General features: G+C 40.7%; 1 protein-coding gene across 3 annotated transcripts in view; it reads right to left on the reverse strand.

Annotated features, from left to right (window-relative positions):
- rgl1 (ral guanine nucleotide dissociation stimulator-like 1) overlaps positions 1-13,679 on the reverse strand; it is a 32,013-nt gene that overhangs the window by 12,178 nt on the left and 6,156 nt on the right. Inside the window, exon 1 of one of the 3 annotated variants that reach the window (XM_077534135.1) lies at positions 5,029-5,477. The exons of the other annotated variants lie outside the window; for them this stretch is intronic. Within the exon in view, the coding sequence (XP_077390261.1) occupies positions 5,029-5,073 (45 nt within the window). The 5' untranslated portion in view covers positions 5,074-5,477. Of the gene's footprint in view, positions 1-5,028; positions 5,478-13,679 lie in introns of those variants that run through there. 3 annotated transcript variants of the gene reach the window in all.

The following is a 13,679-nucleotide window of genomic DNA, read 5'->3' on the forward strand; positions in this document are numbered from 1 at the left end:
CTCGGAAATATTCACTCATTCCCGACTATGTTTTTTTTTACATCTCATTTACTATAATAATCGATTTGGCGATGCGGTGACTGACGAGACAAGGAGATGAATACTCTCCACCACAAAACTTTCTCCACAGCAAGCTACTCCCTTTCAATGTCTATCATGCCCTGGAACCCAGAAACATGTAAAACTCATCTAACCTTCCTTTTCCTTCCAGGTAGCTTCTGAATGGTTCTCTCTTGTGGGTCACCATATTTGATGGCTGCAGTTTTACTTACTACACATTTGAACAGCACTACAAAATTGCAAACTCACTATACAGAGGATCAGGGGTGAATCCAAACGCAGCCTCTGATAAACTCAATTGAGTCAATGTCATTGAGGTAGGTGAACGAAATCGGAATTAAAATGGCGACATGTAAGTCGTGCACATTTTTAAGAGGGACGCAAAGTGCTGTAGCATCAAGACCTTCCCAACCCCCAACACTGCAGCATGCCCAGGCCTTCCTCCCTCTCTTCCTCCCTCTCCTTCACTCCCTTTAATTCCCCATCCATCTATTTTACTGTGCCTCCCTGTCTCGGTGGAGGTGAAGCCGGAGCTGCGCAACCTTCAGGGAGCCATGAAAGGTTGACGAGGACAGAGCGGGAATGTGCGCTGACTCCTAAATGAGCCCCGATGCGACAACTCTGCATCAGACGTTTATTGGGAGCGCTCCAGTAGAAATCAACGCGCAGCATGACTGCACGCGCCAATTTAGGACCCCAAATTGGTGGCGGGTTTATTTTATTGGGCCACTCACCGCATGTTTTATTTTTGATTAACGTTGATTGCGCTATGCATCATTGTTTATATACAGTGAGCGTCTGCCTGTTTAAACCTATGTCTAATAGCAAAGTAGTAGTTGAAGTGATGCAGTTCTAAAATTGTGATAAGTTGTTGGAGGAGCTAAAGTTTGTTGTTGTTCGCAGAAGTGACTGGGAAGTCTTCGTTGCTTGTGTATGTTTGTTCTGCTAAAAACCTCAAGCTAACAAACATAAGAGGTCTCGTTATCAAGCACTTAGGGTGCATTTCTTCTAAATTAATTCACCTCTTTATAACACTTCCTCTGAGGCTTTATCTGTTTTTAGAATTGCAACTGGTTTAAGTTTCTCATTACATTGACTTGTGAAAGAGGCGATATCCTCAAGGCACTCTTTGTACCCTTGACTTGTAAACCAACAAAGGCACACACAGTTACCAATAATTAGCCTTAAGGGGGACATTGGAGTATATTGTACCCTGAGGGACTTTTGAGCACCATGTCAATAGCCACTTTCACACTGACCTGTAAAGAGCAGCATTTTTGCTCAGTTGCCGTTCTGTATCACCAGCACCGACAGCAAAGAAGGAAGAGATAGTCCAAGTACTGCAACAAAGGCATCTGCATCTAATTATCGGATTGTGGAATGCAGTGTCATTGTCGTTGCAGTTGTCATTGCATTCTGTAGAAAAGGCACGGGCGGCAGTGGTGGCAAGTAAGTAACCAAGTGCAAAAACCCGTTTTACTGTACTTATGCCCACTTTCAGGTATCTGTAATTTTACTTGAGCATGTCATAAGGCAGAAATGTTAAACTCTTGTCATGGCTTCCAGCTACTTGCCTCCAATGATACGTCCCACAAGTCGGCAAATTTGCGGGTCATGTAATATGAATTCAGAATCAAACTGTTTTGGGATCATGGTTTCTTTGTCTTATATATCACAAACTATTATCAATTTCACTTTAGGGAGGTGCATACCTTACACACTGCAAAGCCAGCACTGAGGTGGCCAGTGTGAATGGGGTTCATCACTCACAGGGGCCATAAACAAACTAGCAAGGGGGGAGGGTGTAGGAATAACAATGCAGATTTAAAAAAAACAAAAAAAAAACAGACGAGAGTAGCGAGTTGAAAGCTAGCACTGAATTCTGCTGACACATCAACATGCGGAGACAAAAACAGAAGCGTCGACAGGAGACGGGCCAGAACCGAACACCACGCATGCAACATGACGGCCAAGTGCTCGCACAAACTCGCAGGCAGCTGAGGTCTGGATCACACGCTCGCGTGGCTTTCGAGTCAAAAGGGAGGCGAGAAAAGGTCAAGTTGCGAGCAAATATTCACGTGACGACGAATGCAAGATGGTGGAAGCGAAATTCATAACGATTAGTGTGTTTTTTTTTAAGGTCAAAAGAGAATTACATGCGCATTTAACAAACATAACTTTTCCTTACGAAGGCCTACTAGCTTAATGCTAACACACAATGCAAAACATCATAGACAAAATGACTAGCATTGATGTTGCAGTACTTATAAACCTCTCAACTTGTATTTGAAATCAGCAGTAGCAGCACATGCAAAAAAAAAACAAAAAAAAAACATACAACAATACTCGGCGTATATTCTTTATCCTGTGCAAAAAATAATAATATAATTTACTGCAGTTCACTTTTGGTTTTAATATTTGTTACCGCGTCTAGTAGCAAGCAAGCTAATAGGGGTTGAATAGCAAAAGATTTTTGTGATGGGATTGGTTTCATATAAAGATGCATCTCGACGGACAGAAAACAAAACTGAACTGAAAAAAGAATATCTGACCATTACGCCAAGTCGTCGACTGTAGCACGTGCACGTTCCTCTTCAACAATCAATTTTACTTAATTTATTTAACCAGAAAATAAAAACCCAAGTAGACTGAGGTCTCTTTTTCAACTAAGGGCGATCTGGCCAAGAAGGCGGAACACAATTCATGCTGTAATGAATACATAAAGGAACGCCACATACATTCAAGTATATATAAAAGAACAAGGAAAAAAAGAACAGCGCAATTACAAAGAAAAAAATTGCAATAAAGCACGAGAATAGTAATCTGCTGCTGATCAAATGCAGAAAAAAATGTCAAGCTTATCAACAGCACAGTGACTAACATAAAAGTTGGTCTCATCTTGTGTTTCAATAGTGTTTCGACTTCAAGCATTAAACGTTGATGCGGTAGTCGACTAATCGGTTCAAGCAATACAAGCAAATGAATCTCTTTACCCGTTACCAAATTTCCAGGTCACAAAAACATGACCAAGTGCATATTAACTTCAAATGCAGTCCCCTGGCCTTTTTTACTCTTTTTTTTGTATAGTATCTTTTTTTTAATTTTTTTATTTGAGGTTGCCAATCAAAAATTAAACGAACAAATGATACACAGACTCCTGTGGTTTTCCTTCAAAGCAGGACTGTTTTGGAGTTGGACGGTCAATTGGACAGACAATTCCCCAAGCTCACGGGTCAGCAACACGTCTCCACGTCCAGCTGCAAAGACGGATCAGCCCATGAGTCATGCAGTCTGCATACTCCCAAAACAATAGACGGGAGGGCTGGCCCAGCCCGACCAGGCCCGGCCCGGCCCGGCTGCACAAACACACTGTGTGTATGTGTGTCTTTGATCCCAAAATCTCTACAGGTCAGTCAGGCTTGCAGTGAGACCAAATCCGAGTATTTTTAGACTACTAATCAAAGTTAATAGTACACAGAGCACATGTTTTATCAAAAGAGCCTGTGGGGATGTAAACAGAGGCCTGGTTGTTATCTGCACCCTCACAAAAAGATGCAGCAGTAGTAGGAAGAGGAGTACGGAAAACCATTTACTCCTTATCCTTGATATCCAGTTGAAGATATATGTACTAGGACATTCTTTGCCCTCACTGGTAAGACAATTCAGTGCACTAGCAGAACAACTGTGTCTTACAAGCTATGCGTTTTCCACAACTAGCGCCACTTTTACATGAAGCACTAGAAATTGATGTCACTAGCAGTAGTTTACAGATGTCAACTACTAGTGCACAGTTTTGCCTCACTAGGAACTTGCAGTTGTCCTACTAGTGAGAGCAGACTGTACCTACTACCTACTAGTAATGCATGCACTTAAAATTGGATACCAAGGATAGCAGTGATCAAATTGCATTATGGAAATGCTACTAGTGCATGACACTTGCCTACTAGTTGGGCCTGGTAGTGCTACAAAGTGCAACGCAGTAGTTTCCTAGTAAGGTTGAAGATAAGTGCATGTTACTATAGGCCAATGTGAGCACTAGTAGTGGGAAAAAAAAGTGACTATAACAGGCAGTCGTTCTACTAGCGCAATTAATTGTCATACTTGTGAGGATAAAGAGTAAACTAATAGTATATGGTCCTTAGTTTGGTTATCAAATAAATGATCAAACAGTTTATCACACCTTCCACACCTTTGGCATACTAGTACAACTTTTGCATCCGAGTAGATATGGTTGTGACAAAATGGGAAAATTGGTTTGATTTAAAAGACGTGCAATTGCATGTGCATCGAATGAACCAAATCGTGCCACTTTAAAATATATCAAGATACGTATCAAATCGCCTTTTATTGGAGAGATCTGTCTTTGAAGAAAACACCCCTTTTGACAAGTTTTGACAGACTGCCAAGTTCATTCGTATGTAAAATGACTGCTGCACATTCCACTTAAGTAACATTACTACTAGTGCAGTTTTACCTCACTAGTGATATATAGTAGTTGTCCTACTAGTGTGCTGAAAGGGCAAAAACTTTACTAGTTTGCTGCATTGACTTACTGGTGAGTCCAAAGAGAATGCTAGTGCATTATGGACCTTTAATACAAGTGCTATAGAATAAATAAACTGTCGGTTTGCATAGTAGGAGTTTTGAGAAGCTTTTTTTTTTTTTGCCTTAAAGAAGTTGGAAAAGTTCAATTTTACTCTGTATGCCACAAACTAAAGTTTTCATCTCATCATCATCCCGAGGGAGGGGAAAAAAAAAAAAAGTCAACCTAACGTCTTGTGAATGCGTCCGATGCGAAATCAATCACAACATGAAAGAGGCCACCCCGCCGCCTCCCCCTCTTCTTTATCCCTACTTTCCCAAGCTTAAGACCCCCCCCCCCTCCTTCCTTCCTACTTCTTCACCCTCTCTCAAAGCAAACTCTTCTTCCAAAACACGATTAAATATTTTGTTGTTGTTGTTGTTTACCATTTTACTCTTCCAGGCGAACTTCATGGCGAGTCCTTCTCTCATGGTCCGGGGACAGCATCAGAGGCCGCCAAAAAGTCCTTACGATGAAGGACACAAAGATGGCACCTTTCGCTCTTTTGTGTTTGTTTATCCTCTTTCTTTAAGCACTCGCTGGCGCGGTACCGTCCAAAGGGGAAAAGTCCAAATGTTCCGCTACTCTCGAGCGAGCTTCTTCTGTTGAATGAGCCGCCTCCGCCTCCTCCTCCTCCACCTCTTCCTCCGCCCTCACAACATGCAGCCCCCAACTCCTCCTTCTGCCGCCATTACCGTAAAACACATAGAAATATGACCAAGGGGATTTTTTTTTCTCGCTCTCATAGCTTCCCTTAATCCAAACCAGTGTTTCTCAATAGTAAAGCCAAGAAAAATACTATTTATTACGAAAAAATAAAATCACATCCAACGCCAAATAAAAAATGCCGTAAAAAACACATCATGAAATAAACGTAAAATTCAAAATGGCGGTTTAACTTGGTGAAAGGAAGTTCTCCACTCATTGAAAACATTAGACTTTGGATCATTGTAATTTGATTTGTGAGGATTATTTTGGTTTCAAAATTTGATGAAATGTCCTTTCTTTGACTAATGCTGTATAAACAATTTGCCTGGTTTGTATGACAGTCACAGGTTATAGGAATACAAGGTGATGTTTGTTTTCACAGTGTGAAGCATTTGCATTGCAGAAATATACACGATAGTGAATCTCCTTATGTCTATGTGCTGCTCCAACCGTTTGTGTTCAAATAACTTATGCTTACTGCCACAGTACTTTTGCTATTTGTTTCTGCTTTTTGTCAGCATAAATCGAGCAGACTTGAAGATAATCTTATGTGATGTAATATAAAATTCTCAATGTGTTGTTTATAACTGTAATTGACAGTCAAATACACTTAAGTACATTTCAGAGTCTGTACTTGTTTTTTCTTTTACTTAAGTAATAGGAGTTGAATCAGTGCTAGTTCTGCAGAGAGTATCTGGGTTGTCCTTCTGCTCAGTGTGAATATTTTTATGGCCTCTTTGCCAACACTGCATTTTTAACATATTTATCCCATATAAAGTACACCATTAAGATGTGAATGATGATAAATGTTTTCAACGTATGCAAATGCTACGTTGTCGTCGCGAGTGAAGCAGCTGCTGCCTCGGGGCCTCCCCATGCGGGACAATACAAGGAAGGCGGTGCATGGCGTCATCGGCGCTGTGCATTGTCAAGGCGCAAAGAGGAGAATGGCCCGAGTGTGTGAGAACGGCCCACACTGCTTCCACTGTCAATGGCCAAAAAAAGACAAACTTAAAAAAAACAAAAAAAAACGACCCACTGATGTGAATAAACGGGAATATATGAATCAAGCCGCGGTCTCATTATGGACAAAAGTTGTATTGTGGATGTTTGTGAGAAATCACAAGCGGCTTCCCGGTCAAGCGATACCATGAAAAAAAATCAACTACAATGATTCTCAGTGGAGTAAAACTCTGTGACTAAGTAACGATGACTAACAAACAACAACGATGGAGATCATAAACATTTTTACAAAATTAACAAACAAAAAAGCCAAAGAAAATAGAACGACAACTTCCTTGGTGGAGGTAACTGACAAACCCAAAGTAATACGACCAAAATTTCCTTGGCAGAGGTTACTCATACATAAATGTCAATAAACCTCAACTAATAAAGGAATAGCGATGAAATCATAACTTTATTGGAGTCAGTAATGCTGATGAAGACAACTTCCTTGGTGGAGGTTATCACTGATCCAGAGTCATAAATTGTTCCGAAGCCTCACTTTTTAACGCGTCATCATTTTCTGTGGGACAGATGCTGCTGCAACCCATTTTTTTTTATATATATATATTTTTTTTGTGCATGTGTGACAGTCTGCTGGATCCCCCAACGTCATCGCGAGCGTCACCCACGAGCTCACAAGGCCCTCATGTAAGAAGGTGAGGGCGCGGGCGTTATCACCGTGCGTTTCGGCCTCACATCTGGCCCGGCTCCAGTTCCCAGACCGAGCCGCCCCGATCGGGTCTGCGGAGCGCTGGGAATCCCGCGGGGGTCAGTGGGAAAGGTTACGACCTCAAAGGACCTCCCAGAGGGAGTGATGTCATCGCGGCGAGAAAACCAGGCGTCGGGCAAATGTGACGGCCTCTGATGGATGAGCCGACGCGGGGGGAACGTCTTTCAATCTGACTTATGTCACATGTTTTCTGTAATCGTAGCCTTTCGGCAAAATAACACTTACATGGGGTGTTTGATTTGACGTCAGGTCATCAAACCTTCAACGATTTGTGATTCGGCTTTATCACATTTTCACCAGCTATCCTTTGTTATCCACTGAAAAATTTGCTAATTTGCTGCTTTTGTGGTCTTTCTAAAATGACATGAGATGTTCCAAGGCCTTGGCTAATATAAAAGTAGTGCTTTGGCGCCAATGTTGACTAAACAAAACTGCAAAAAATGAAGAAAAATCAACAGTAGGAAAAAAAATTTTTTTAAGAATTACTCTATTTACAGCCTTGTGCTTTTATCTGTTACGGAGTCATTTAATAGAAACTTGCACTTGGCTTTCAAAGTTGTAAAAGTGGCGTCAAACTTTCTGACAGCAGACTAATGACGCAGCAAATAAACCCCCAAAATGGATGATGACGACGACGTTGTTGTTTTTTTTTATTACTGTCAGTTCCTGCTATTATTCAACTTCCTAAGAGCGCTCGTCTCTGTGTTAACGTGGTGCTACAGTACAGACACAAAAAAACAGGCGGAGCGTCGCTGGCACTGTTATTGCACCACATGTTGGGGGGGAAAGAAAGAAAAAACAAAAAACGTACATTCCAGGAAATCTCCCACTTCCTGCCTCCAGCTCCCTGACTCTGTTGTCCTCATACCAGTGGTGGGAATTAACCAAGTACTAATACTTACGTCGGTAGATTTTTCAGGTATCTGTAACTTTGACTATTTATTTTTCTGACCACTTTGCAGTTTTACTACCAAAAATTTAAAACGTATATCTGAACTTTGTACATTTTGAAGTGAAAGGGGGAGCAGTTAACATAACATAATGCCCTCACATGTGGGCAAGGTGAGCTATCTTTTCTGCATTTTTTTCTTTCGTTATTCTATTCACAACATCAGCCAAACAATAGTGCCTAATAATCAGCGTTTTCATATGACATCCCCGCGAGGTAGTTGGATTGGCTTGGCAAAGGAGAAGTGCTCACTAGAACAAATTTAGACAGATTTGTCAGATCATCAATTTCAGCTTACAAAAAAGGGAGCAAAAAAAAAAGAAGTTCTCTTTATATTTTAGTTCACTTTCAGTACATTTCAGTCTATACTTTGTTCATCATTCGTAAACACTCATGTTTTAAATCATTTCTACATCGAAATGAATGGAAATGCCATGAATCGTTCCAGGCTCCAATGAAAAAAAAATGTAAAAAACACTAACCTAAAAAAAAAAAAAAATGTTGCTTCTGCTTCTTGTGGACAGTGTACACTCTTTGTCCAACAGACGGCAGTATAAAATAGACATACTGTAAGTTGCTCTTTGCAGAGGATAAAGAAAACATGCCTGTGAGTATTCTTATATTACCATTCTACATGTATTGCTTTACAGTTTGCGTTCCAATATTTGTTGCTTAAAGGGTAACAACACTGCGACACGGATGCTATTCGTGAGCTCATCTATGGTTTTTGCATTGTGTGTTAGCATTGAGCTAAAATTTCCACTTCTGCCTCATACCTGCTGGCTGGTCCAGACCCTGTCCAAAAAAAGTCATAAAAGTAGAAGGAAGGGGGGCGAAGGAAGGGTGAAAAAATGTCAGGATACAAAGGGGACGATAGTTGACTTTTAAACGGCCCGTGCTGTTTACATGTCAGATAAGATGGTCGTCGTATATCAGGGAAAGTGTAGGAGATTAACTTGAAAGGGGACGTTATCTCCACTTGGGGTTGAGTTCACGGTACAGTCAGAACCTGAGAAGATCCACACGGGCTCATCTCACAGAGCGTGATGTAATCTCGCGTCGGGCTTCCAAAGACAAATGACTGCATGAATCCACCCACACACGGACGAGTCCTAGTTTGCCTTTTAGCGGGGAAACAAGATCCCGGTGTCAATGTGTTGTTGTGTCATGTTGGGAAGAAAGACAGAAGAAAAGAAAAAAAAAAAACGTCCTGCTGCTGCCAAAATGTCTGTTCTTGTTTTTGTCTCCCTCAGTTTACGAGCAAAGGGTTTGTGTCAAAACATGTGGGTGCCAGTAGAGGGCAGAGTTCATAGCCGCAAGTCACGAGTTGAGGTCAGATGGGTTCGGAATCAATCATTTATTCGCCGTTACCCGCTCTAATCACTCTATCTAGTATATAGTAGTAGATGAAGATAGTTCCCAAAAAAGTCCGCTAAAAATCTTGACACCGTGGTACCTTGACTTACGACTTTTTCGAGTTTCAAGCTAGCGTTTGGTTGAGTTTTTTGTACTCAGTTAAGCGAACAGAATTACACACGATACAACATAACTTTCTTTGAGGGACGTCTGCTAGCTTAATGCTAACACGGAATGTGAAACACTATTGACAGGCTAACAAAACTAGCATTGATAATGGCGTACATCAAGTCACTGTATACTGTATACGGTTTTCACAATCATATAGCGGCCCTGCGAGGTTAACCATAACAACGAACAACAACTTTATATGTGAGGATTCATAAACTTGTTCCAGATGAGCCGAAATGACTTTTGTTGTGATTTGTAAAGGCTGCGGTTCGGCTGCGTCGTCGCGTGGTGGACCCAGCGGTGACAACCAGCCAAACAACTTGCACAGCTGCGTTCTCGTTCCGGTCAAGCGGAACCTTTGTTCAGACCACATTAAAGGGGCTGGCTCGCTTGCGGCCCCCCTCTCCTCCTCGTCTCTTATGTCACTCACAATCATTGTCCTCCCTGCTTTCTTTCTTTCTGTTTTTCTTTCTTGAGCTGACATCACTTCCAGTAAAGGCCAGAGCTTGGAGGTTTAAACCCCGCCTCCTTTGAATCCAAAAACTCACAGCTGACACAGCTGGGAGGAAAAGTTTCTTGGGGAGTTTCATAACCACTTAAATTATGACGAATCACATTTCCCCCACCCTTTTTTTTTTTTTTTTTTTTTTTTTCATAGGAAGATCATAACAGCTCCCCCCATCGCTTCCTTTTTGGGGTCAGTAGCGCAAAAAACTGGGATAATCCTCCTGACTTGGACCATGTGATGCCTCTACTTTCAGGTGTTGGACCTCTAAATTAGACAGACACACACATATATAAACACATACACAACCCTACCACACAGTCATGTGCCCCCTACGCCCCCCAGCCGCCTACCAAGCTAAGCCCTGGCTAAGCCTTCTTGAATGAGTCAGTCTGGACCGGGTTGCTTCTGTCTGACCTGTCGCTAATGAGAGAAGGACCATCTGTTACCCAACAGATCCACGCAAACCCCAACTTGTCACATACGCAACAAAAACAACACGCAAAACCCTCCACACAATCTGTCTATCGTCCCCCCAAAAAATGCTACGTGAAATGTTTTACTACTGGCAACACATGTAAATCATTGGCATTGATATGGAGAATTTGCGCCCCCTTGTGGGGTCTGTTCAAAGCTCAGGTTCATAAAAGCCCACATGGGGTCTCAAGCTAGGAACTACACTGCATATAGTACACACCACAGACGACAAATGAGAAAAGAAAATTGGTGGGCTCCCGTCAAAGTCGCAACTAATTGTGGGTTTTGAACTGAAGCAATCACACACCAAGTGAGAGCGAGCCAGAAAAAAACTGGCGCAAACTGTTGTTGTGTTAGGAAATGAAACTGAGCGAGTGACGCACAAAACAACACGCTCAACAAAAAAATGTGAACAACATGAGCCGGAATACTAAAAAAAATAAAAATAAATAAATGACACATTCAAATCCGCCGTGTTGTGCTGACTGCTGAGAGCTGATGACTCACATTATTAACCGGACAACTGACGGCAACACACTCACAATTACACACATCACGATGCGAGCTTGATCCTTGTCATGCGTCTTGGCTAATACCAACAAGCCTGGACTTGCATGTGTGTGTAATGTGGGCAATTCGCAGTCAAAACAAAACCAAATATCTGATGTTAAATACATTCTAGATACGGAGTTATCAAACCGGGGTCCCTGGACACATAAGGGTACGAAATTGGTCGCTTGGAGGTCCGTAACATAATTTGAAATAATTCATAGGAATTCATAGAATTGCTATTAATCTGTTGTAGGCATCCCAAAAAAATGCAACTTGTTTTTAATAAGAAAAATAGTCAAATGTAGAAAAATCCGTTAGCCAGTTGATGGCCTTTTGCATTGTTTGTTAGCAATAAGCTAAACAGACATTACTGAAGCAAAGTTGTTTCATTTTAAATAGACTGAACACATTGTGTACTAGGGATGTAAAGATAAGGGCAATATTGTGATATTAAAACTTCCACAATATCGTCGTCGTCATGGTCACAATATTTAAAAGGAACACATCTGTTAAAAAAAAAGTCACGTTGATATCCATTTGTGCAGTTCTAACACCCTCTAGCGGCTAGTTTATTAGTGCAGTTTAATTTTCATTAGTGATGTTTTGGCCTTCTATGTTTAAAATCTATACTAATTGTCAGATGAAGGAGAACGTAATTTGCTTGTGAAGCGATCAATGTGTGCTTGCATTAGCAAGTAAGTGCCTCAATATTGTTATTAGAGATTGTAGGTGGATGCATGCATTGCTGTTATGTAAAAAAACACACAATATTGTGCTTTTTTTAGTATGAGGTTGTTTTTTTTACAACCTTTTTAAATATCGCCCTTTTTTTGTGCAAATTATTATGATGTAAATATTGACTTTAATGGGGCTCCCTGTATTTTCATTGATACCCGGTCATATTTCAAAGTATCAATACTTGCGACCTCATCAGGAACTAGAAATCAGAAATGAGAAGAACAGAAAACTGCCATTAATGTAATGTAATTTTTTAGGAGTAAAATGCTACGTTGGGATATATAGGCCTTTCTTTTTTTTTTTTTCTTTTTTTTTCGTTCCGAATGACAACAGTCAGTCTTTTAATTACGAAGCCATCGCTTGCCCCTGAATGAGAGACCGAGTTGTCCCAATTTGTAAAAGCGCGGTGGGAAATAGGCCTTCGGGAGATAAAAGCCCCTTTCACACTGGTCAGCGAAGCCACGAGAAGATACATTTGTTCAAAAAGTAATCGCATATTGAATCGCAATATCGATTCAGTCCTGGCAAGAACAAAAAAGCACACACACAAACAAAAATGTTCTCTTTCAGCGCAATGGTGCTACGTGACGGACAAATAAATATGAAACAGGATGTCAAAATGAGAAGTGGTTTTGCAGTCCTGTTAGTTCAAAGTGTGTTGTCAAGTCATCAAAACAGACCATCAGCAAGTTTGGGAAAGGGAAACACTGAGACGTCACCGAGCATTCAGCATCCAACCGACACTTACTTCTCTATTCATGAAACAAGAAAGAGGAAGGAGGAGTGCTCGATCAGCTTTCTTATTTGTTTTTTTGTTTTTTTTTCAATGACCATCAAACCACTGTGGAAATTCTTCGTCCTTTCCGCCTGCTTTCCCTGTCGACTGTCACTTCTGCATTTCCAGCTCGTGACCTTTTTGAAGTTACTCAACCATCCAGCCGGCGGTGCTCATATTCTAATTAATGGATCCGCCCGCGGCTTAATTGGATCGCTGCCTCGGTAAGTAAGTGTGTGAGAGCGAGAGGAGGATAAAAAAACCAAAACAAAAAACTTAATTGTTCGGTCAAAGTTGTAAAACGGAGAGCGGTAAAAAAAATAAATAAAGAGGTTTAAACTCGGTCAAGTTCTTGGCAGCGTTTGACCTCTGTGAACTTGAAAACCGTCAACAGTGGTGGGCATGCGTTTGGTACCTGGGGCTGAAAATCGAATCAAATTTGATTTACATACAACTTTTCATACTTTCAAAATGAAACACAAAATGCTTTACAGGGATAAAAATACACAATTTAAGTAGCAAGAAAATGTACGTATTAGGGGTGTCAGTCGATTAAAATTATTAATCGTAATTAACTAATACTCTCCCAGCCATTTTCACCGAAGCAATCCCGACTGTTTTACTGGATTTTGACTGATTTTGCAAGGCCTACAGAATATTGTGTTCTATTACTATAAAAAACAAAACAAAACATGGAATGTATCAAAAGTGGCTGAAAGTATAATAACTACCATTTCTGCAACCCGTCTTTGTAGTTGAGAGGCTGCATCAAAGCCTTCTGTATGCTCTAGCATAAAAAACAACAACAACAACAAAAAACGTATAAATACGTCTTTTGGACACTTAAAACATAAAAACAAACAAACATATTTATACGTTTTTGGGAGCAAATGAGTTAACGCATGCCATCAATAGTTAACTCACGATTAATCGAACATTTTATATCTGTTTTAATTATACAATAAAATGGACAATGCAATATGTTTTGCAAGTGTACTCTTGTTAACATAAAAGTAGGAAAAATGTTAAACTAATAGAAATATGGCTGCATCTTTTAGTCACTGACACAGT

Source organism: Festucalex cinctus, chromosome 10 (genome assembly GCF_051991245.1).
Source record: "Festucalex cinctus isolate MCC-2025b chromosome 10, RoL_Fcin_1.0, whole genome shotgun sequence".
Lineage (NCBI taxonomy): Eukaryota > Metazoa > Chordata > Actinopteri > Syngnathiformes > Syngnathidae > Festucalex > Festucalex cinctus.